We start from the raw sequence: 23,605 nt of genomic DNA on the forward strand, positions 1-23,605 counted from the left end.
TGGATATCAAATTGCGACCCAGCAAAGTACCAGAATTGTTCATTGTTCAAAAGTAAACAAATGTCTTTAAATCAAACACTGAAATGTATTAAAATGACAATAATAAGGCCCAAAAATGCATTCACCCAACAATGAGTTGATAGTTTCTAAATACCTCCTTTGAGTTTTGAGTTTTGTTTGTTTCATGCTCTCAGCAGTCAATAATTCACCACACACAAACCATGTTTATCCTTGTTGCAAGTGAGCTCGTATTTAATATTGTTGAGTTTTTTCTTTTACCTTGGGTTTTTAGGATGAGAGCATGTCATACAACCTGTCCCATCATTTTTACGTGGCTCGTTGGACGTTCAGAACAATTGTTTTATAACATTTTTCTCTCTCTTTTCCCACAGGACAGTAACGCATACAGAGAACCCAACCTCAGGAATGAGACGGCAAAGCCAATGAGACACCAGTGAGTGAAACGCTTCAATCATCAAGTCTTCATATCATAGAGAGAAATGGAGGATCTACCATCTTGACCGGTCAACATGCATGAATGCCCATAATGTGTTGATGTACCAATGTAGATGCAACCAAGACTTTTCTTCTTTCGCATAAGGACGCCCATCCTCCCATACTCCACCCTCATTGGCTTACCCAACATGTCCGCCTGTCGTCTGTTGTGACCAGAGTTTGGCAGCAGTATGCGTTCATGGCCGGGCTCGTGGCGCTGGATTGCGCTCGTTCTGCTGGCTTGGGGGACGTTGCTCTTTTATATCGGAGGTCACCTGGTGAAGGACAACGAACATGCACCACGTTCAAGCCGTGAGCTGGCGAAGATCCTCACCAAGCTGGAGAGACTCAAACAGCAAAATGAAGATCTACGGCGCATGGCCCAGTCACTACAGTAAGTGCTTGACATTTCTAGACATGGGCGAACTAGGTGGTCGCCTAGGCTGCCACCAGCTTGGAGGGCGCCAGTATGGAAGTACCACCCCCATCCACTCACCCCCCGACCACCACCCTAAGTTGGCAATAGGGATCTCACCTAGGGTGCTGGTCACCATGGTTTAGGAAAACAATTAAAGGAATATTCCAGATTCAATACAAGTTAAGCTCAATCGACAGCATTTGTAGAGTAATATTGATTACCACAAAAATGTCTTTTGACTCGTCGCTCCTTTTCTTTAGAAAAAAAAAAGCATAAATTTGGGTTACAGTGAGGCACTTACAATGGAAGTGATTGGGGCCAAATACAATAACTTGTATTTAACCCAGAACATTCCTTTAAAACTCTCTCTGTGTACAAGTACATACTGTAGAAAGATGTATATTGTATCACAAGTATAAAGTACCTCATAAAAACAGCTCTTCTATGGATTTCATAGAACTCTTGACCAAAATACTGACCGTGAACTATGACTAAAGCTACTTTTGGTAATTTGTCTTTGTCAAGCTAAAAGGAGGGACGTCTATTTCAGATATAAATCTTGATCTGATCAGTATCTTCTGTGTTTTAATTCCAAAAAGATCTGCCGATGTGACTCTTTTTGTCTTTGAGATCCTTAATTGGGTCTTGATCTCCCATTGATTCGCTCCAAACCTGTAGGTCCACAATATCAATCTCAAGATCTCTGATAGATCCAGCAGTGTCCTTGGTGGAACTGGTGGTGTATTGATTAGAAAATGTTTGTATTTAGTAATATTTGCTAAGGTAAACATCACTATTGCTATTTTGCTCATTGTTAGGCAGAGGGATTTGAACAAACACATAACCAGTGGGGGAAGAAAACCCCATAGACTTACATTTAAAGGATGGACCTGAACCATATCTAGATATCCAAAATATCATCCATCATTTTGACCTGGGCCAGTAAACAACTACCTACCAACAGCATAGCAATGGCCTGGCGACCACCCAGTACACCCTAGCACTCTGGCGGCAAGTTTTGCATGAGCAAGTACCAGTTTTTTGTTAGAAAATGCAAAAAATCTAGTTATAATTTAATGTCCAACCGCTGGCGCAATGATGTGAAACAAGTGTTGCACGACCTCCATTTCTCACAAAAATAACAAAACTTTTCCATAAATGAGCATCGTCAAGAGAAGCACTGTTTAAATGCCAGAAGGCAGAAATTTATAAATGCATATGCCATATATCATCATAAAAATATGAGAAAAATTTACTGTATAGTTCCATTAATGTTGGAATTGATGCTCAAAGCAATAAAATGAAGAGAAATTGAATAGTCCCAGAAAATTGCCCGGGTGTACTGCTGTGAATCATTATATAGGTTTCTACACACATCATGATGTTTATTTGTCTCGGCAAGGCGCAGTGGACTACAACCTCAGGCTGGGTGAAGATCTGTGTGCTTTCTGTCAATATATACAATATATATCATTAAAATCACTAGCGAGCACTGAAAAAATTCTGTGTCATATTGCTAAATGATGTCAGAAGTAAAAAACCTTCTTCATATTGGCAAGAACACACAGAAAATCTTTAAAAAAGAAACAAAATTAGCACATTGCTACATGGTTGCTTACTGGACTTAGTTAACCCTTAAATCCATAGGTATTTAACCAAACATTCTTACATATTCAGGTCTTTAGTGACCCGGCACTTATATCTATCAAAAATGGATTTACAAAATGCTCAGTTTAAAATTTTCACAATATTTTCCACACAATTAGAAAATAATAGAATACAATATATTTTGATGTTTTATTTTTCATACATCAAAGAGATAATGCAGCAAATCTAGAACAGGATTTATTACTTTCACACTGAAATTTCATGAGACGTACAGTAACTGACTGTCAAACACATATTGAGCTACACACAACACATAAGATACACATATGTATTTTCTCAGGCACTTGTTGAGTCTAAATAGATACACAACTTATATAATTTCAGTAGTACACCCAAATGACAATAGCCATATCATAATGTTCATGTGTTACACTTGCTATAGTTTACTTCCATGTTGTTCCTTCATCAAATAGCAATGTCAAATGTAAATCAAGTCAATCACTGACACATCAGCGCCACCTTGAGTAAGAAATAACATGTATAATATGTATGTGTATATGCATATGGGATACTGATAATTCACCAGTCACGCAGAAAATCAACATGAGAGAGTATTTATTTTGATGAATATAGTACTAATTGAACTTGTAATAAACAAAGAAATAGATATCCTGTGATAGTAAACTTATATAGATATGAAATAATCAGAAAATTGTAATTTATGGAAGTGCAAAAAAACAAACAAAAAAAAAAAACGACAATACCTTGGGTCTTTATTGACCCTATACACTTTTAGTACATAAACCATTAGCAAAAATTTTTTTTTTTTTTTTTGTGTTGCACTATTTATAAGATATAGATTGAGGAATACCAAAGAGGTGTGGGCACAATGTCAGAAAATGGATGAGGTCCGTGGGTGAAATGAAGTCCCAGGTCTGAGCTGTGGGTCATTGACAAATAAGGTTGTCCGAGGTGATAAAAATAAGAAATCTTTTAAAAATCTAGTTTAAAACTCATGTGTCAAGTTCATATAAATGTAATATTTGAGTCCATGTTTGTTTCGTCTGTGTTTGAAAATCACTTATATTATTTTCTACAACAACAAAAAAAGAAAAAAGAAAAGAAATATATTTAGTGACTTGAAAAATGTCATGTGGTGTAACCATCAAGTAAAACATTAAAATACTTTCCGTGCACCTTGAACACATGCGATTGTACACAACTAAATTATTACATTTTAAAAAAAGTTTTAAAACATATTTTTCAAGGATTCTTTTTTTTTTTTTTTTTTTCACAAAGTTCTGTCAAAAATATCAAGAAGTTTTGTTAGGGTTGCTCCATTTGACCTGAACAAAATGTGCCTTTTTATAATAAATAAATAAATAAATAATTTTATATATATATAATTTATTTATTTATTTTTGGTCGCATGACAACAAAATGGCAACTTGCTTGTTGGTTACACCACCTGACTTTTACTTGGTGGACAAAGGTTTTTCAAATATTAATACAAATTTTATAAAAAACTGTTTCTATTACCAAATTAGCATTTTATCATGATGCAAGGTGTTGGAGTGATGGCTGCTGTCTAGATTTGATCAAAAATGACTTTTTTCAAATAGTGATGGTGCTGTTTTTTACATCAGTAATGTCCTGACTATACTTTGTGATGAGGTGAATGCCACTTTGGTGAATTAAAGTACCAACTTCCTTCCGAAACAGCAAAATCTGTACATTATTCCAAACTTTTGGCCACCAGTGTATATATCAACGAAAATAATCAACAATTATGATTGTTGTCATAATCGTGACGTGCAGCCCTACCTTCAGTGTCTATGATATGGCTTGGGTTCCTCCTTCAAGTCTATATTTTTATTTATTTTTTTCATGGGGTTTGCAAGAAAATCATAAGTCTGATCGCTTGGAAAAGTAAAAGCACACCTCTTCTCAGCAAGTATCATGATAGTGATTTCACCCCATAGCTAATTTTTAATTGGTTAAACTGATGGTGTTACAACTCCCCCATATTGAGTTTCTGCCTATGTAGAGTGCTATAAAATCAGTCACTTGAGGCTCCATTTCTCTTAGGATGCTGCCTATGTAGACAGTACACGATGAAGAAACATTGTTTTGGAACAGAGTCACAATTGGTTTCTGAGCCAAAAATCCTGCTGAAAAAACATCTGAAGGGATAGTTCACCCAAAAATGAAATATCCCTCATGCCATCCCAGATGTGTATGACTGTCTTTCTCCTGCTCAACACAAACAAAGATTTTTACAAGAATATCTCATCTTTTTAGGTCCATACAATGCAAGTGAATGGCGACCAGACCTTTAAAGCTCCCAAAGTCATATAAAGGCAGCATACAAGTAATCCATAAGACTCCAGTGTTTACATCTGTTTTTAGAAGTGATATGATAGGTGTGGGTAAGAAACAGATCAATATTTAAACCCATTTTTACTATAAATCTCCACTTTCACTTTCACATTCTGAAAATGGAGATTTATAGTAAAAAATATTTGAAATGTTGATCTGTTTCTCACCCAAAGTGACTGCATCACTTCACAGAAGACATGGATTTAACCACTGGAGTCTTATAGATTACTTTTATGCTGCCTTTATGTGATTTTTGGACCTTCAAAGTTCTGGCCACCTACGGAGCTGAGATATTCTTCTAAAAATCTTCATTTTTCAGCAGAAGAAAGTAAGTCATACACATCTGGGATGGCATGAGGGTGAGTAAATGATGAGAGAATTTTCATTTTTGGGTGAACTATCCCTTTAAACCAGTAGGGATGCACTGATAAATTTCCGAGCTGAGACCGATAATTCACAGCTCATTGTGGCTTATGAGTTGCTAGGTAATTGAAAACTAGTCACTTGAAACAAAATAAGTGTAATTTAAAAGCTTGGAATCTGGATTTGACAATCTCATCAACTCTTAACTGATACTATTTAAGATTTATAAAAGTATATCACAGATGAATGCTGATTTGAATGAGAAAACATGACATTACACATGCATGCATTTTATTGTGCCCATTTGTAGAAGTATTTTTGATTAGTTCTGATGAATTGCTAAATTAAACATATATAAAACATGAATAAACCATAATGGAACAATACATTAAACAACTAAACACACAATGCATCGTGCACTCCTCTAAACCAACCTAAGCTGGTTTGCTGGTTTTATCTGGTCTTAGATCTTAGCACTGAAATGTTCCCCAAACCCTCTAAAACCAGCTATTTTTTTTGTTTTGTTTTTTCAATAGGTGAGAGAAAGTAGAAAGTGTAAAAGAGTAATATCATTATCAATATCTGTGTGTTCTTCATTCTTCATCTCATCTTGACTAATCTTGCGACTCATGTAATTTCCGGCTGCGACTGACAGTAATTCACTCTCTCTGTAATGTCATTTGGCCGCATGTATCAGACTGTATTTCTCTCCATCAGCACATCGCGTCATGCTCTCGTTAGATGGGACTGAACCGATTGTTTCTGCGCTCTAATAACATGTTTCATTTATACTTTTAATTCAAAGTCCTCTGGCACTTCTCATTTGCATATATTTTTATATGTATATATAAATATATAGTTTCCATGTGTAGATATATATTTGCCTGTGAAGTCGAACCATCCGTTCTCTTTAAAGTGTTCAGTATTTGAGTGTCTTGTGTTGCAAGTACCAGACTGAAGCTCATAGGGCTCTGTGTAATAGAAGGGCTTCATTCTTCCCAGCGTACGGCAATAGATTTTTTTTTTTGTGCGTCGTCTGCATATGTGCCTGGAAAGTACGTATGCATCAAACGCGTCCATATGGGTTCGCAATCAAAGAGTCTCTGAAGTTGTACATTCGTAAAAAGCTTTACCATTTCAGAAACTGTCCATGCATTGATGTTTGTTTTGTTTTAGTATTTGATAATTCAAATCAAATGTCAATCAATATGTAAAAGAATGTGCAATTTATGTACCAAGACTTACGAATACTAATGAGATCACATTGTAACAACACAATATAAGGATGTCTCTTCAACATCTGGCACTTTCAGGTGGGGGGGGGGATCTGTCCCAAAAGTTGTGGGGGGGGGGGGGGGGGGTTGTTGCTGTCCTTTTCTGCATATCGCTGCCCTCTTCGGCATATCGCGGCGCCGTTTTGTGGCACGTTCTGCATAACGCGCCAGCCCATTTCAGCTTAACGCAGCCCATTCCGCCCCGTTTCGCAGCCGGCCCTTCGGGAAAAGTCCTGGTTCTCCCGATGGCCAGTCCGCGCCTGGGCACTTTCATGTCTCAGGGGTTGATTTTGGATTAAAACCAACAGATTTCAACTTTTTTTTTTTTTTTTTTTTTCTATTAATTATATGAAGGTCACAATTAAACTGAACTGGAAACTTTTTACCAGGCCTTTATCATTTATTTTTCAAATGTATTTTATGTACAGATTTTAAAGTTTTAGCCTTGTCCCAGACTTGTATATGAAACTATAAAACATTATTAAAATACACATCTTTCCAGGTTTAAAACTATGATCATCTAAACAAAGAGTGAAATAAACATAAACGTTTTTAATATTTATTTTGTGAAAATGATTTTGTTGTGGCATAATTTCCACCACACCAAACATATGTGTGTGTGTTTTTTTTTAAATAGGTGTACTTGTTAACCAAGTGGACAAAAGTGTCAGTAAAGAGCATGCTTGAGATGAAATATGAGACAAAACAAAGAAAAATCAAGGAAAATATAACTTTTTATTGGCCGTCATTTCCAACCAAACTGTAATTTTGCCAAATTGTGCAAAAAGTGTAAAAATATTATAGAATTGTGTGTGTTTAGGACATATAAAATGTTAGCTATGAAATTAGCCTTAGCAAGACAAAGGAGTCTGTTATTTTATTTGAAAAACATATCATCAGCGTCATTTCCAGCACAGAATTCTACTAATTACAGAATTTGAGACGTGCTGGAAATGACACTGTGGTAGGAATTTTCATGACAAAAATCACATAAATCTCCTGTGATGCAGGTACATTGTTAGTAGACAAATTAAATAAATTAGTGAAAGAGTAAAAAAATTTTAACGAGCCTTTCTAGAGGTCCAGAGTGCTAAAAGTGCCAGAAGTTGAAGAAACATCCATAAACATTAAAGGGGTCATGTCATGAGGAATCAAATTTTCTTTGATATTTTGACATATAAGAGGTCTTTCTATTATAAAAACATACTGTAAGTTTCAGAACTCAAAACTCAATCCCCTGGACTATTTTCAATTAATTTTGTATTTAAGCATGCACAGACAGTTGTCTTTGACCGTTTGATACATATCTCATGCTGCTTTTATAAGACGCAGTGTCAAGTTACAACCCTGAAGAGGAGACGCTACTACTACTCATTCAGCTGCTGCCTCTTGCCCGTTATATCGTCCATTTGCGTTATTTTTTGTATTTATTTTTTGTATTTTTCCCCTTTTTCACCCAATTTGGAATGCTCCTCGTGGTCGCGTAGTGATTCGCCTCAGTCGGGGTGGCGGAGGACGAATCCCAGTTGCCTCAACGTCTGAGACCATCAACCCGCGCATCTTATCACGTGGCTTGTTGAGCGCGTTGCCACGGAGACATAGCGCGTGTGGAGGCTTCACGCCATCCACCGCGGCATCCGCACTCAACTCACCACGCGCCCCACCGAGAACGAACCACATTATAGCGACCACGAGGAGGTTACCCCATGTGACTCTACCCTCCCTAGCAACTGGGCCAATTTGGTTGCTTAGGAGACCTGGCTGGAGTCACTCAGCACACCCTGGGATTCGAACTAGCGAACTCCAGGGGTGGTAGCCAGCATATTTTACCACTGAGCTACCCAGGCTCCCCATTTGCACTATTTTTAATTGTTGGTGTATGAAAACATGTGCTGGATGGATGTCTTTGACCGTTTAGATGCGTTCCAGCAATGTGCATTTCAGTGCAGGATGATACTGGAAACTAGATGTGTCTTCAGCGTATTTCAGCATGGATTGCATGTTTTGCCGGCTCATATCAATGTGTATTGCTTGTGCACCAGTCATAAAACGATTCAAGCTTTGCAAAGGAACTGTTATTGAAGGATGGCGCAGTTAAAAACACTTGGACCGGATGCAAAACAGTAAGTAAACGGTTCCATTCTCGAATATTTCAAATGTCATGACTGTTTGATAGTTTATGGTGCTGACATCCTGTTTACACCAGACGCGTCTGTTGACACGACACAACGGCTTGAGGCTGTCTACATTGGGTGCATCGAGACAAACTTTCTAAACAGTTTATTTGTGTTGTTGGCAGTAGTATCGTCAGCGCGTCCAGTGCAAAATGGAACGGGACATCTGTTTACTGTCTGCGCGACGCACCGCAACGGACGCTTCCATGGTAGACAGCATCATTGATTATAATGAATTCTATTGCTTTTGATGTGACGCTATTCTTGCGTCCGGTGTAGACAGGGTGTGAGTGTTAACAGTTGTGGCTGAGATGAACAGATATATACAGTGTATATATAGTAATATATTCATATGCAATGTGTTGGATGTGCATTATGTGTAACCCCTGAAATTTAGTTTTATAATGATGTGGAGCTTGTTCATTCTCTTCAGGTTGAGTTTAAAAAATGGCTGAATTTGAGAGGCTGCACGATGTTAGCCAATCAGAACAGTGGGCATTTACGTTGAAGTTTTAGGGAGGCGCTTATGCCAAAACCGAGCATTTTAGACAGAGGGCCAGAGACAGGGTGGAAAATCATCATCATATATCATATATCATATCGTATCATCATATATTACTAAATTATGAATGTTTTAATCCAAAAAACGTTACTAGCATTATCAGTGGACCTCAGGGAAGAGAATAAAACTATAAAAAAAAATCATGCATGACCCCTTTAAGTGTAACATAGCTTTAAAGCGATAGCTCACCCAAAAAAGTTAGTTCTGTCATCATTCACTCATCCTCATGTTGTTTTAAACCTGTATGACTTTCTCTCTCCTGTGGAATTCAAAGGGAGAAGTTTGGCAGAACAATGAGACTCAGTTTCTTTGCACGGAAAATGTGCAGCGTCCCTGGAAGAAAGTCATACATGTTTGAAAGTCATAAGGGTGAATAAATGATGACAGAATTTTGAGCATTTTAAAAAGTAAAAGCCTCACATTATTTTGGATGGGTTTTTTTATTTTTTATTAATTACAGTAATACTCCCTCCTCCACTCTTGCAAATTGTTCCAGCATGCTCTATTGATTCCTCCACGCTTATCTTTTGTTTCTTTGCATATGCACCCTAATGCATATGCATGTCAAAGCTGTATTAATATGAATGCATCATTTACATAATAATATGTAATATAAATAGCTATCTGCTCAGTGGTTTGAAGAATATTGACGAGTTTACCTCCATGAAAACAAATGGAAATATTCAGGAAACATTCTATGAAATTAAAGGATAATATTTTATAGTAAATGAGCAGTTGTGTTATGTTTCATGCAGAGTTTTCCAAATGCTCATTAGTATGTTATTCATTATGGAAGTGGTGATCTAAATTGATCTAAATTGGCTGAAAAGAAACGAACACATAATTCAAAGTGTAATTAGCAATTAAGGCCTCAGACGAATTTAAGCAGCAAATTTACATGCACAAAACGCCATGCTATAACGACAGACAATTATCATTATTTTTTATAGCCAATTCATAATCAGACTCCAGTGAATCAACATTTGGAGCCTGTAGTTTTCAGCGTCACTCTCTTTTTTTTTTTTTACGCAGCGCTGGCGGAATGATTGCTATTTTTACAGATGTGGTTAGAAGAGGAACGGTTCTGCTGTTTGAAAACTCTTTAAAGGAGCTTTAAAAGTTGTCAAAATCAACAGTAGCAAAACAGTGTTTTTGCACGACTGATCTGCTTTAACATAAACATTCTCAGCTTCCTGCTTCCCATACAGGTGCATCTCAATAAATTAGAATGTCGTGGAAAAGTTCATTTATTTCAGTAATTCAACTCAAATTGTGAAACTCGTGTATTAAATAAATTCAATGCACACAGACTGAAGTAGTTTAAGTCTTTGGTTCTTTTAATTGTGATGATTTTGGCTCACATTTAACAAAAACCCACCAATTCACTATCTCAACAAATTAGAATACATCATAAGACCAATAAAAAAAACATTTTTAGTGAATTGTTGGCCTTCTGGAAAGTATGTTCATTTACTGTATATGTACTCAATACTTGGTAGGGGCTCCTTTTGCTTTAATTACTGCCTCAATTCGGCGTGGCATGGAGGTGATCAGTTTGTGGCACTGCTGAGGTGGTATGGAAGCCCAGGTTTCTTTGACAGTGGCCTTCAGCTCATCTGCATTTTTTGATCTCTTGTTTCTCATTTTCCTCTTGACAATACCCCACAGATTCTCTATGGGGTTCAGGTCTGGTGAGTTTGCTGGCCAGTCAAGCACACCAACACCATGGTCATTTAACCAACTTTTGGTGCTTTTGGCAGTGTGGGCAGGTGCCAAATCCTGCTGGAAAATGAAATCAGCATCTTTAAAAAGCTGGTCAGCAGAAGGAAGCATGAAGTGCTCCAAAAGTTCTTGGTAAACGGGTGCAGTGACTTTGGTTTTCAAAAAACACAATGGACCAACACCAGCAGATGACATTGCACCCCAAATCATCACAGACTGTGGAAACTTAACACTGGACTTCAAGCAACTTGGGCTATGAGCTTCTCCACCCTTCCTCTAGACTCTAGGACCTTGGTTTCCAAATGAAATACAAAACTTGCTCTCATCTGAAAAGAGGACTTTGGACCACTGGGCAACAGTCCAGTTCTTCTTCTCCTTAGCCCAGGTAAGATGCCTCTGACGTTGTCTGTGGTTCAGGAGTGGCTTAACAAGAGGAATACGACAACTGTAGCCAAATTCCTTGACACGTCTGTGTGTGGTGGCTCTTGATGCCTTGACCCCAGCCTCAGTCCATTCCTTGTGAAGTTCACCCAAATTCTTGAATCGATTTTGCTTGACAATCATAAGGTTGCGGTTCTCTCGGTTGGTTGTGCATCTTTTTCTTCCACACTTTTTCCTTCCACTCAACTTTCTGTTAACATGCTTGGATACAGCACTCTGTGAACAGCCAGCTTCTTTGGCAATGAATGTTTGTGGCTTACCCTTCTTGTGAAGGGTGTCAATGATTGTCTTCTGGACAACTGTCAGATCAGCAGTCTTCCCCATGATTGTGTAGCCTAGTGAACCAAACTGAGAGACCATTTTGAAGGCTCAGGAAACCTTTGCAGGTGTTTTGAGTTGATTAGCTGATTGGCATGTCACCATATTCTAATTTTTTGAGATAGTGAATTGGTGGGTTTTTGTTAAATGTGAGCTAAAATCATCACAATTAAAAGAACCAAAGACTTAAACTACTTCAGTCTGTGTGCATTGAATTTATTTAATACACAAGTTTCACAATTTGAGTTGAATTACTGAAATAAATGAACTTTTCCACGACATTCTAATTTATTGAGATGCACCTGTATATGGGCGGCCCTGTGAACATGCAAAATGACTTGCTGGCAGAAAAAAACAAAAAGTTTCCTGATTGGGTAAACACAGAATCTGATCATGCGCCACCTTCCTGATTTTCAGCATGCTATTCCATGACAAAATAGCTGACCGCACCTCTAATGTACAGATGAATTAGGTTAGCAAACCATGTGTATATCAGTGTGTTTTGTTGTGTTGTGCAGGATTCCAGAAGGACAGTCGGATGGGCCAATATCATCAGGAAGACTGCGATCTCTTGAGGAACAGCTGAGCCGAGCCAAACTGAAGATCCACAGTTTCCAAAGACTGTCTGCAGAAGGTAAGAAAGGAAGTCATTATTATATGCGTGTGTGTGCGTGTGTGTGTGTGTATATATAAGTTTGGAATAATGTACAGATTTTGCTCTTATGGAAGAAATTGATACTTTTATTCACCAAAGTGGCATTCAGCTGATCACAATGTATAGTCAGGACATTAATAATGTGAAAAATTACTATTACAATTTGAAAAAGAAATTCAGAACTTCAGAGTTCTCATCAAAAAATCCTCCACGTGCAGCAATGACAGCTTTGCAGATCCTTGTTATTCTAGCTGTCAGTTTGTCCAGATACTCAGGTGACATTTCACCCCACACTTCCTGTAGCACTTGCCATAGATGTGACTGTCTTGTCGGGCACTTCTCACGCACCTTACAGTCTAACTGATCCCACAAAAGCTCAATGGGGTTAAGATCCATAACACTCTTTTCCAATTATCTGTTGTCCAATGTCTGTGTTTCTTTGCCCACTCTAACCTTTTCTTTTTGTTTTTCTGTTTCAAAAGTGGCTTTTTCTTTGCAATTCTTCCCATAAGGCCTGCACCCCTGAGTCTTCTCTTTACTGTTGTACATGAAACTGGTGTTGAGCGGGTAGAATTCAATGAAGCTGTCAGCTGAGGACATGTGAGGCGTCTATTTCTCAAACTAGAGACTCTGATGTACTTATCCTCTTGTTTAGTTGTACATCTGGTCTTCCACATCTCTTTCTGTCCTTGTTAGAGCCAGTTGTTCTTTGTCTTTGGAGACTGTAGTGTACACCTTTGTATGAAATCTTCAGTTTTTTGGCAATTTCAAGCATTGTATAGCCTTCATTCCTCAAAACAATGATTGACTGACAAGTTTCTAGAGAAAGCTGTTTCTTTTTTGCCATTTTTGACCTAATATTGACCTTAAGACATGCCAGTCTATTGCATACTGTGGCAACTCAAAAACAAACACAAAGACAATGTTAAGCTTCATTTAACGAACCAAATAGCTTTCAGCAGTGTTTGATATAATGGCAAGTGATTTCCTAGTACCAAATTAGCAATTTAGCATGATTACTCAAGGATAAGGTGTTGGAGTGATGGCAGCTGTCTAGATTTGATCAAAAATGACTTTTTTCAAATAGTGATGGTGAAGTTTTTTTACATCAGTAATGTCCTGACTATACACCACTTTGGTGAATTAAAGTACCAATTTCCTTCCAAAACAGCAAAATCTGTACATTATTCCAAACTTTTGGCTGCAAGTGTATAATATATATATATATATATATATATATATATCCCACAGTTGTGGCATCACTTCAACCACACCAAACAATTTTAATAAAGTTTTTTCAAAAGTTAGTGTACTTGTTAACCAAGTGGATAAAGTGTCTGTAACTACATTTTCATCCAATGTTTTTTTTGCGACAAAAGTTTACCGATATAGCTGATGGAAACTCAAATTATCGCTAAAATTTCACAAGTGTTGATATAATATTTTTCTGTTTAACTCTAGCAGATAAACTCTGTCAATACTTCAAATGTCATGTAAAACTGGTTTGGAAACACTTTTTGTCGTTAAAATTGGCATTACACAAAAATGTAGTGTCACAGACAGAATTTACCCCAATCGTTAGCCTGTGTTAATCATGATGACAAGGTATACATCCTTGAAAGCCAATTTATTGTACATGAAGCATTACTCGCACTTTTATGGATTAGTCTTAACGGCGTACCTGCACAGATCCGATGCTGCAAACACATCTGCGACATGTCATTCCAGGAGTGCCAACATAAATATATCGTATCATGCACCTGTCATCGACAAGTGCAAGGAGAACAAATGAATGACCACTCTTTGCGATTAATTTAATCGCAGTAGCCATACGTTTATTTATTAGTTGCTTTTCCACACCATTCAAAATAATAGACGGCAGTCATGGAATTAGCCCATGGTACAAAAAACATCATTTCTGTGCACAAAGATGTTTTAAATTAAAAATAAATACATAGCACTAGTTTTTGGAACTACATAGCCCAATTCTATAAAATTATTGTTTGGCTTTTGAAAAAATGCCAGCAAAATTCCCTGTATTAAATAAAATATATTACCAAACGATTAAAGAATTTAATAAAAAAAAAAAAAAAAAAATACCAAACAAAAAAACAATATCGTTAGTCCTACTGTATATAATTGCCTTTTCTTTACACAAACTTAAATTAGCCTTACTCTGTTCTGTAGATGAAAAAAATCGCCTGAATGACATTCTCAGAATGTTCTACACTTTTTTTCAAGACTATAAACTATCAGAACTATTTGTCCAATGTGGAGTTCACTTAACATTTTAAAACTTTTAAATATTTAAAATCTAATCCTCTTTACCTCGGATCGTGTTTGCTGAGCTTCCTCAGAAAATGTAAATTGCATTATGACACTAAAATTAATTTTAGATGACAGTCACGTGCAGTTGGTCATTAGAAGTTACTGGACAAATATGCGGGACATAATGCAGTTGGGATGGCAATGCTTTACGTTAGATGATTGTTCAAAATAGCCTATTGAATATCAGGAATGTATCATATATGTAAATCCTGATATTACACCGCGTCAATTTTTCTTTAATAGCTGTGCACACACCATATACACATCGATGGATGGTCCTTATACTAAGACCGAAAGTTTCCCCCATTACTTGGTGCAGGTTGCTAGCTTGAACAGGGCCATGACGATTCACTTTCGGGTCGGAACCGGTGGCAACCTGCGACAGGCGCAACATCAGGACCAATATTACAGTCCTATCAGAAGGGCAACTGCTCCCTATCCTCGTCTTCTGATTGCATTTATTTGTGAAATTAAAATGACAGTAATCTGTCTAATTTCAATGAATTGTCTCAATACTCTCCCCATTTTACCATTGGCGGGGGGGTTAGGGACAACTGGGAGCCGAAAGGTACACAATTACCAATATACACACATTTCTGTATGGAAACGGCTTAAGGGCAGATTTCTTTTGCGATAAAACAAAACTTATGCGACAAAGTGTTTTTTTTTAAGCATGACATCACGCACACCATTTTTTCGATAAAAGGCCATTTGAATGGAAACAAGCAGAAGATGACAAATTTAAAAAAAAAAAATTTTTATGCATTTTCACTTTGTCGATAACAAAACAGAGCGAAAAGTGGATGAAAACTAGGTTAGTGAAGAGCATGCTGGAGATGAAATATCACTTTTTATTGGCCGTCATTTCCAGTCAAGCTGTAATTTTGCCAAATTATGCAAAAAGTGTGAAAATGTTATTTTATTGTGTGTATTTAGGATGCATCAAATGTTAGGTCTGTGTGGGTGCTGCACAGTATACATTCTTGCGTTAAAAAATCTAGATGAACATAACGCAACAAATAGAACAGAATGCAGGTGTCTCGAGACACGTTTTTAAAAGTGGAAGTTCTTTTAACTATACGCAGTGTCTCTAAGCAGTCTAGTCAAAGATGTCTATCTAGTGCACGTTGATATAGAAACACAATTCCAAAACAGTGCAGGAGGACACAAAAAGAACTATCAGTTTAATAAGGTATCATAATTATGTTGACTAATTATGAAACAGCCTTCACTTCAGAAGCACACCAGTGATGCTTTATCCTCGTGCGACCCCACATGCACATGCGTGGACATGGTATTTTGGCTTCACTATACGCAACGCATAATTTAAATTAATTTAAACTGACTGATCTCAGTTCAGGACACTCTGTGCTGTCAGTAAAGGGTTAAACTTTCGATATACAGAGTCATGACAAAACAACATGGCGCCGACCACAGCAGAGTTTGTCTTTGGGAGAAACGCCAACAAAACTACAACTGGTAAGAAACCTAATTAAGTTTTTACATTAAAACCTGTTTGAGTCAAAATATTAGTCTCTAGTTTCATCCGATATGCCATTTTTTCATGAAACTCCATGCTAATAAATACAATGTACACTAATGTGTACTTCAGCACATTTTTTCAATAGAAATCCTATATTCAGTGTGCATTATCACATTGAGAATCAATGGATGCATTCACAAGCTGGAAAATGTTGCTTTTAGAGGCTTTATATGGAGTTAGGATGAAAATAAGGTACATTTTGAACTGTGCTGAGACCAGGGAAGACAGACAACACACTGGAGGTCAAGTCATTCACTAAATAGGGAACAAGGGAGCATCCTATAGCTCTCTATGCAGCTAAATGCATTCACTCCTAAAATCTGACCAAAAGTTCAGTTTCAGGCTGCAGATGATGTTTGGATCACTCAACATGTTTGACAGACATGTGACAATGATAATCAGTACATAGATTCAGAATTTATAATGTATCATTTTATTTTAACATGGTTGGCAGTGATTGGATGATGCTGGACATTACATTGAATCATAATTAATTATGCTAATTTCTGATGTAATGTCTGTAACGTCTCAAAAACATGAATAACCAACACTCCTAGAAACATAAGAAACAATTTGATTGAAAAAATCTGACTTTCTATAGCTTGGTATCATTTAAAATGGCACAACTTAGTCTCGCTGTCCACACGTGTGGACATCAGTTTTTAGGAAAACTATTTGCTGTAGAATTTATTGATTTATTTATTTATTTTGTGCATGTTTATTAGGTGCTACTAGTTACAAATCATAAAGGGAAATGGAAAATGAACACAGCAGTCACGCTCGGGTCTCAGGAGGTTATAATGCTGTCTATATAGGGGGCACACTAAGTTTTTTAATAGACCAGATTTGTCCTCTGATCTGTCCTCTCATTAGGAGTGACCTGTATGAAACAGACAGCATGTATCTCTTTTATAGATTTTTGAACATGATGTGATGCATCATGAGGAGAGAGAGACTACAAAAGGATTTTTTTATATATATATCTGTGTCCTCTGTCCCTCTGGCCCTGGAAGGAATGACGCTGCTAGTTATTTTTGGCAGATCCTGCAGCAAGGAAATGTAACCGACCCTGACCATGTTCTCTACCCATGATTACAGACACACAAAGACATGAATACACCATAGTTGTGTGCTGTTCAGAATTGAATTGAGAATGCCAATTCTTGTTTGCAAACAAGATATAGAATTGTAATTTAAATTTAAGTTGAGCTACAATTGAATGAAATTATCATAATACATTTAATTTTTCTATATAACATGTAACTTATGTTGTGTGTACTGTATCTGTTATCATACACAATGTTTGGGCTATTTCAAGATTCACTATATTTGATAAATGAATTTGGATTTTATAGATCATGTAAGCAGAACACTTAATTTGCTGGAATACTCTAATTTAATAAATATATTATATATTGATTAAAATATAATATAATTGATTAATAAAATGAGTTTGAGATTTAATTTCAATTTCTTAAAAATATATAATGAAACATATTAAACTTAATATATTTAAGTTTTATTAATACAATTTTGTTTGATTATTCAATTCAATTTGATGGAAATATGTTATACAACTAAAATGCTTAAATCTTAACCCTACTATCGTATTCGGTCATTTTTGACCGGAATAAAATTTCCTCATTTAAGAAAAATGGTTTCCTTTATCTAAGCAGTACAAGACTTGGTACATTTTCCTCCATTTGCCATCTGAACATACAAAAAAAAAAAAAAAAAAAAAAAAAAAATTGGGCCTGATTCGATTAGTCTAAGTGGTCATAAAAAACAAAACTGAAAAAAAGCGACACCTTTCAATCAATAAATCAGACACAATGCAGAAATTACAGGGTGAGACTCTAAAACATACTCAGTGCAAAACAAATACACCCACACACAAACACACTTACACAGAAAAATAATCTGGTGAGACTATAACACAGAGCTTTTTTATTTTTTTTACATTTGCATAATGCATAATGACATTAACTGCAAAAACTGACACTTCACATCAGTTTTAAAATGCTAAACTTTGGGAGCCTGGGTAGCTCAGTGGTAAAGACGCTGGCTACCACCCCTGGAGTTCGCTAGTTTGAATCCCAGGGTGTGCTGAGTGACTCCAGCCAGGTCTCCTAAGCATCCAAATTGGCCTGGTTGCTAGGGAGGGTAGAGTCACATGGGGTAACCTCCTCATGGTCGCTATAATGTGGTCCATTCTCGGTGGGGCACATGGTGAGTTTAGCGTGGATGCCGCAGTGGATGGCGTGAAGCCTCCACACGCGCTATGTCTCTGTGGCAATGCGCTCAACAAGCCACGTGATAAGATGCACGGGTTGACGGTCTCAGATGCGGAGGCAGCTGGGATTCGTCCTCTGCCACCCGGATTGAGGCAAATCACTACACCACCACGAGGACTTATAGCACATTGGGAATTGGGCATTCCAAATTGGGTGAAAAAAAACCAAAAAAAAACCTGAACTTAAAAAATAATAGTTTGATAATGTCTATATATATACACTATATTGCCAAAAGTATTCGCTCATCTGCCTTTAGACGCATATGAACTTAAATGACATCCCATTCTTAATCCATAGGGTTTAATATGACGTTGGCCCACCCTTTGCAGCTATAACAGCTTCAACTCTTCTGGGAAGGCTTTCCACAAGGTTTGGGAGTGTGTTTATGGGAATTTTTGACCATTCTTCCAGAAGCGCATTTGTGAGGTCAGACATTGATGTTGGACGAGAAGGCCTGGCTCGCAGTCTTCACTCTAATTCATCCCAAAGGTGCTCTATCGGGTTGAGGTCAGGACTCTGTGCAGGCCAGTCAAGTTCTTCCACACCAAACTCACTCATCCATGTCTTTATGGACCTTGCTTTGTGCACTGGTGCGCAGTCATGTTGGAACAGGAAGGGGCCATCCCCAAACTGTTCCCACAAAGTTGGGAGCATGGAATTGTCCAAAATCTCTTGGTATGCTGAAGCATTCAGAGTTCCTTTCACTGGAACTAAGGGGCCAAGCCCAGCTCCTGAAAAACAACCCCACACCATAATCCCCCCTCCACCAAACTTCACAGTTGGCACAATGCAGTCAGACAAGTACCATTCTCCTGGCAACCGCCAAACCCAGACTTGTCCATCAGATTGCCAGATGGAGAAGCGTGATTCGTCACTCCAGAGAACGCGTCTCCACTGTTCTAGAGTCCAGTGGCAGCGTGCTTTACACCACTGCATCCGACGCTTTGCATTGCACTTGGTGATGTATGGCTTGGATGCAGCTGCTCGGCCATGGAAACCCATTCCATGAAGCTCTCTACGCACTGTTCTTGAGCTAATCTGAAGGCCACATGAACTTTGGAGGTCTGTAGCGATTGACTCTGCAGAAAGTTGGCGACCTCTGCGCACTATGCGCCTCAGTATCCGCTGACCCCGCTCTGTCATTTTACGTGGCCTACCACTTCGTGGCTGAGTTGCTGTCATTCCCTATCGCTTCCACTTTGTTATAATACCACTGACAGTTGACTGTGGAATATTTAGTAGCGAGGAAATTTCACGACTGGACTTGTTGCACAGGTGGCATCCGATCACAGTACCACGCTGGAATTCACTGAGCTCCTGAGAGCAGCCCATTCTTTCACAAATGTTTGTAGAAGCAGTCTGCATGCCTAGGTGCTTCATTTTATACACCTGTGGCCATGGAAGTGATTGGAACACCTGAATTCAATTATTTGGATGGGTGAGCGAATACTTTTGGCAATATAGTGTATATATATATATATATATATATATATATATATATATATATATATATATATATATATAAATCTCCAAATACACATCTTGTGATCAAATATAAAATTAGGTTACAACAAGCCATCAGACTACACAGAAGGTGGCTACAGCCATCTACTGGCGGTTACTGGCATGACATGGTTTTTAAGTCATATTACAAATTCAAGATATTTTGTTGACCAGATGGCAGCAATCTGCCTACAATATATGTCACATTCTCATATTTTCTTCATGTTTCAATTTAGAGAAGTGTAGGTTCAGATTTTTTTTTTATTTATTATTATTATTATTATTTTATTTTTATTTTTTTATTTTATTTTTTTTTTGCTTATTTGTATATGCAAATTAATGGTATAATTTAGAAATGTTCTCTTTACTTCAGGGAAGAAGAAATTTTATAATTTTCATCATAAAAAAAGGGTTACACATCTGACACTTCTGGTCAAAAATGACCGTGTATAAAAATAGGCTTAATATAGATATATATTTTTATGTATAATCAATTGAGTCACGCTTCTTTTTATGAACTTATATATATAACTATATATATATATATATATATATATATATATATATACACTATATTGCCAAAAGTATTAGCTCACCCATCCAAATAATTGAATTCAGGTGTTCCAATCACTTCCATGGCCACAGGTGTATAAAATGAAGCACCTAGGCATGCAGACTGCTTCTACAAACATTTGTGAAAGAATGGGCTGCTCTCAGGAGCTCAGTGAATTCCAGCGTGGTACTGTGATCGGATGCCACCTGTGCAACAAGTCCAGTCGTGAAATTTCCTCGCTACTAAATATTCCACAGTCAACTGTCAGTGGTATTATAACAAAGTGGAAGCGATAGGGAATGACAGCAACTCAGCCACGAAGTGGTAGGCCACGTAAAATGACAGAGCGGGGTCAGCGGATACTGAGGCGCATAGTGCGCAGAGGTCGCCAACTTTCTGCAGAGTCAATCGCTACAGACCTCCAAAGTTCATGTGGCCTTCAGATTAGCTCAAGAACAGTGCGTAGAGAGCTTCATGGAATGGGTTTCCATGGCCGAGCAGCTGCATCCAAGCCATACTGAACCATACGTAGGAAAATTATTAAATTTGGCACACTGATAGGGGTGGGCATGAATAGCCCCAAGGTCATACTCTATAGTGCCACCACTAGTTCAAAAATACACTTCTCTTTTGCGTGTATCTTTTGAACCATTTGTCCTAGAGACACAATTCTGATTACTCTCCTCCTGATGATTCAAATGGACCCTTTACATTAAAACTCCACCCATTACAGTGGCCGCCATCTTGGAGTATGACGTTTACAGTTTAAACTTTTTACGTCTTTCAAACTTTGTCCGATTTGTCCAAACTATGGCTCAAAGTAATCTCCAGATCGAGCCGCACAGAACTGACAAGTTTATTTTAATTTGTGCTACCGTTCAGGAATTATGCCAACGCGAAGTTAAAGAGGTTGACGTGAAAATGGATTTGAGGCTGTATCTCTGCAGTGCTTTGTCCTATCAAAAAGAAATTTGGTATGCTTCATCAGGACCATGATCGGAGGAAACATGCAAAGTTTGGTGACAGTACCACCAATGGGTCAAGAAATGTCAAAATTTGCTGTCTTTGGATTCCTTGGGTCATGAGGATTTCAACTATATATAATTTTTTCCAACATCAGCCATATAACCCCTCTGCCACTTTGAATTTTATGAAAAAGTAATATATATTATAAACGCTTTGTCCGATTTGAATGAAAATTGGAAGGGGTCCTGAGGATACCTAAGCAGTTTGGAGACAGCGCCACATAGTGGTCAAATTGCTAATTCAATTTAAACAAAACTTTTAATGCTTTCATTTTCTAAGTCTTCTGAAATTGTCAGAGATACATTTCTAAATGTATTTCTTATACTCTTTTTTTTTTTTTTTTTAAAACATGCTGCTCTTAGATTGGAATGTCTCTTTGTCACTTTTGAGCTGTGTCAACTGAATGGCCCAGTGGTTAACACCTTGGAATACAAGTCAAAAGGTTGTGAGTTTTAGTCCAGGAAAGAGATTTTTAAACTGTGTACTTCTGTTGATCTCTGAGTCTTCATATTGTGCTTCCTACATTGCAGACTGTACTTTATTACGTAATTCCTGCTTCAAAATAAAAAAAATCTAAGCTGTAACTATTTTCTCATAAATAGTTGTATACGCTTAACCAAGAATGTCTCTTTGACGTCAGTCAGGCTTGTTTATTGTGTGGCGCAGTGGTTAGAGCTCTAGGCTACAGTTCAAAGGACTGGGTGAACCCCGGTTCGATACCCGCTTCATCTGGTATAAACGTTGTGACTCTGTTGTGCCAGAGCTCTTTGCGTTGTGCTTAGGGAATGGCTTTAGGGCTTGGCCCTGATTATTGCTGCTTGCAGCTATATTTGTAATTGTATTTATTTAGAACTGAAAAAGTAGGTCCGCACACTATTATACTATTCCCTTTTATTGATTTAAAAACTATGTTTCTGAACGTTATGATCTTCATCAGGCCTGATTTCAAAGAATTATCTCTAATCAGTTATCAATTATCTCAAAAAACAGAAGTATTCTAACTATCAGGTGATAAATAGACATAATTAGTCAAAATAATGATGTAAGTATTGACATGTTGGACAAATGAAATTCCTGTGTTGTGTGTTTGTGTTGAATTGCAGTTCACTTTATTCCACTTCCAGTCATTCCAATTCAAATTCCAAATTTAACATCTAGGATGTGGCCAATTCAATTTAAATTCGAACTCAATCTAGAGTATAAACACAGACATGAACATGTGCAAACATTCAACCTGTACCTATACCACTCTAAATGTTCTTCACCAAGAACTGTTCGACCTACATGAATTTCTTCCTGTAAGTCTAAACATGAAGTTATATAAATGGATAGTTCTGGTTCTGGGTGCTGATTGGTAAATACAGTATTCCAGCTGTTCTAAAACATGAAACAACTGTTCATCTGTGTATATCAATACACAGCACCCATAGAGACCAACTATTAACTTTAGTTAACTTGTCAGGGACTTTTTTCTAGCTAGCGGAAGGATGACACTTGAATTTCTCGATGTCTCTTTCTCAGTGGGTCCAGGTCGAGAACAGGAAGAACTGAGGAGAAAGGTGGAGAATGGTGTGAGAGAGCTGTGGTATTTTATTCGCAGTGAGATACAGAAGCTGAGTCACATAAAGCCGACAGAACAACAGAAACATACTGACATGCTGCTGCAGGACCTGGGACATCAACAGAGGTCAGATACATGAACTATTGCTCACAGGTTGCTCTTTCAGAGCTCAAGAGACTCATTTCATTCCAAACCAAAGATGTTTAGCAGAATGTCAATGGGGCCAGTCCACAAACATTAAAGTACACACTGTTTGAAAAGTATAGCCACAAGACGTAAACTTTATACTTTTTAAGATGATTTTAATGTGATAAAATCAGGGATTTACCAGTGTTACAGCGTTTTACGAGATTTCAGTGTTTACGGGATTTAGGTCGCCATGACAACG

The 23,605-nt window shown here is 37.5% G+C and overlaps 1 protein-coding gene across 2 annotated transcripts in view; it reads left to right on the forward strand.

The window, feature by feature from the left end:
* Positions 1-23,605, forward strand: part of LOC127409650 (alpha-(1,6)-fucosyltransferase-like) — a 115,292-nt gene that overhangs the window by 71,535 nt on the left and 20,152 nt on the right. For both annotated transcript variants that reach the window (XM_051644358.1, XM_051644359.1), the window contains exons 2-4: positions 393-889; positions 12,273-12,388; positions 23,178-23,343. In XM_051644358.1, the coding sequence (XP_051500318.1) occupies positions 687-889; positions 12,273-12,388; positions 23,178-23,343 (485 nt within the window). In that variant the 5' untranslated portion in view covers positions 393-686. The remainder of the gene's footprint in view (positions 1-392; positions 890-12,272; positions 12,389-23,177; positions 23,344-23,605) is intronic.

The sequence above is a fragment of the Myxocyprinus asiaticus genome, chromosome 19 (genome assembly GCF_019703515.2).
Source record: "Myxocyprinus asiaticus isolate MX2 ecotype Aquarium Trade chromosome 19, UBuf_Myxa_2, whole genome shotgun sequence".
NCBI classification, from domain to species: domain Eukaryota; kingdom Metazoa; phylum Chordata; class Actinopteri; order Cypriniformes; family Catostomidae; genus Myxocyprinus; species Myxocyprinus asiaticus.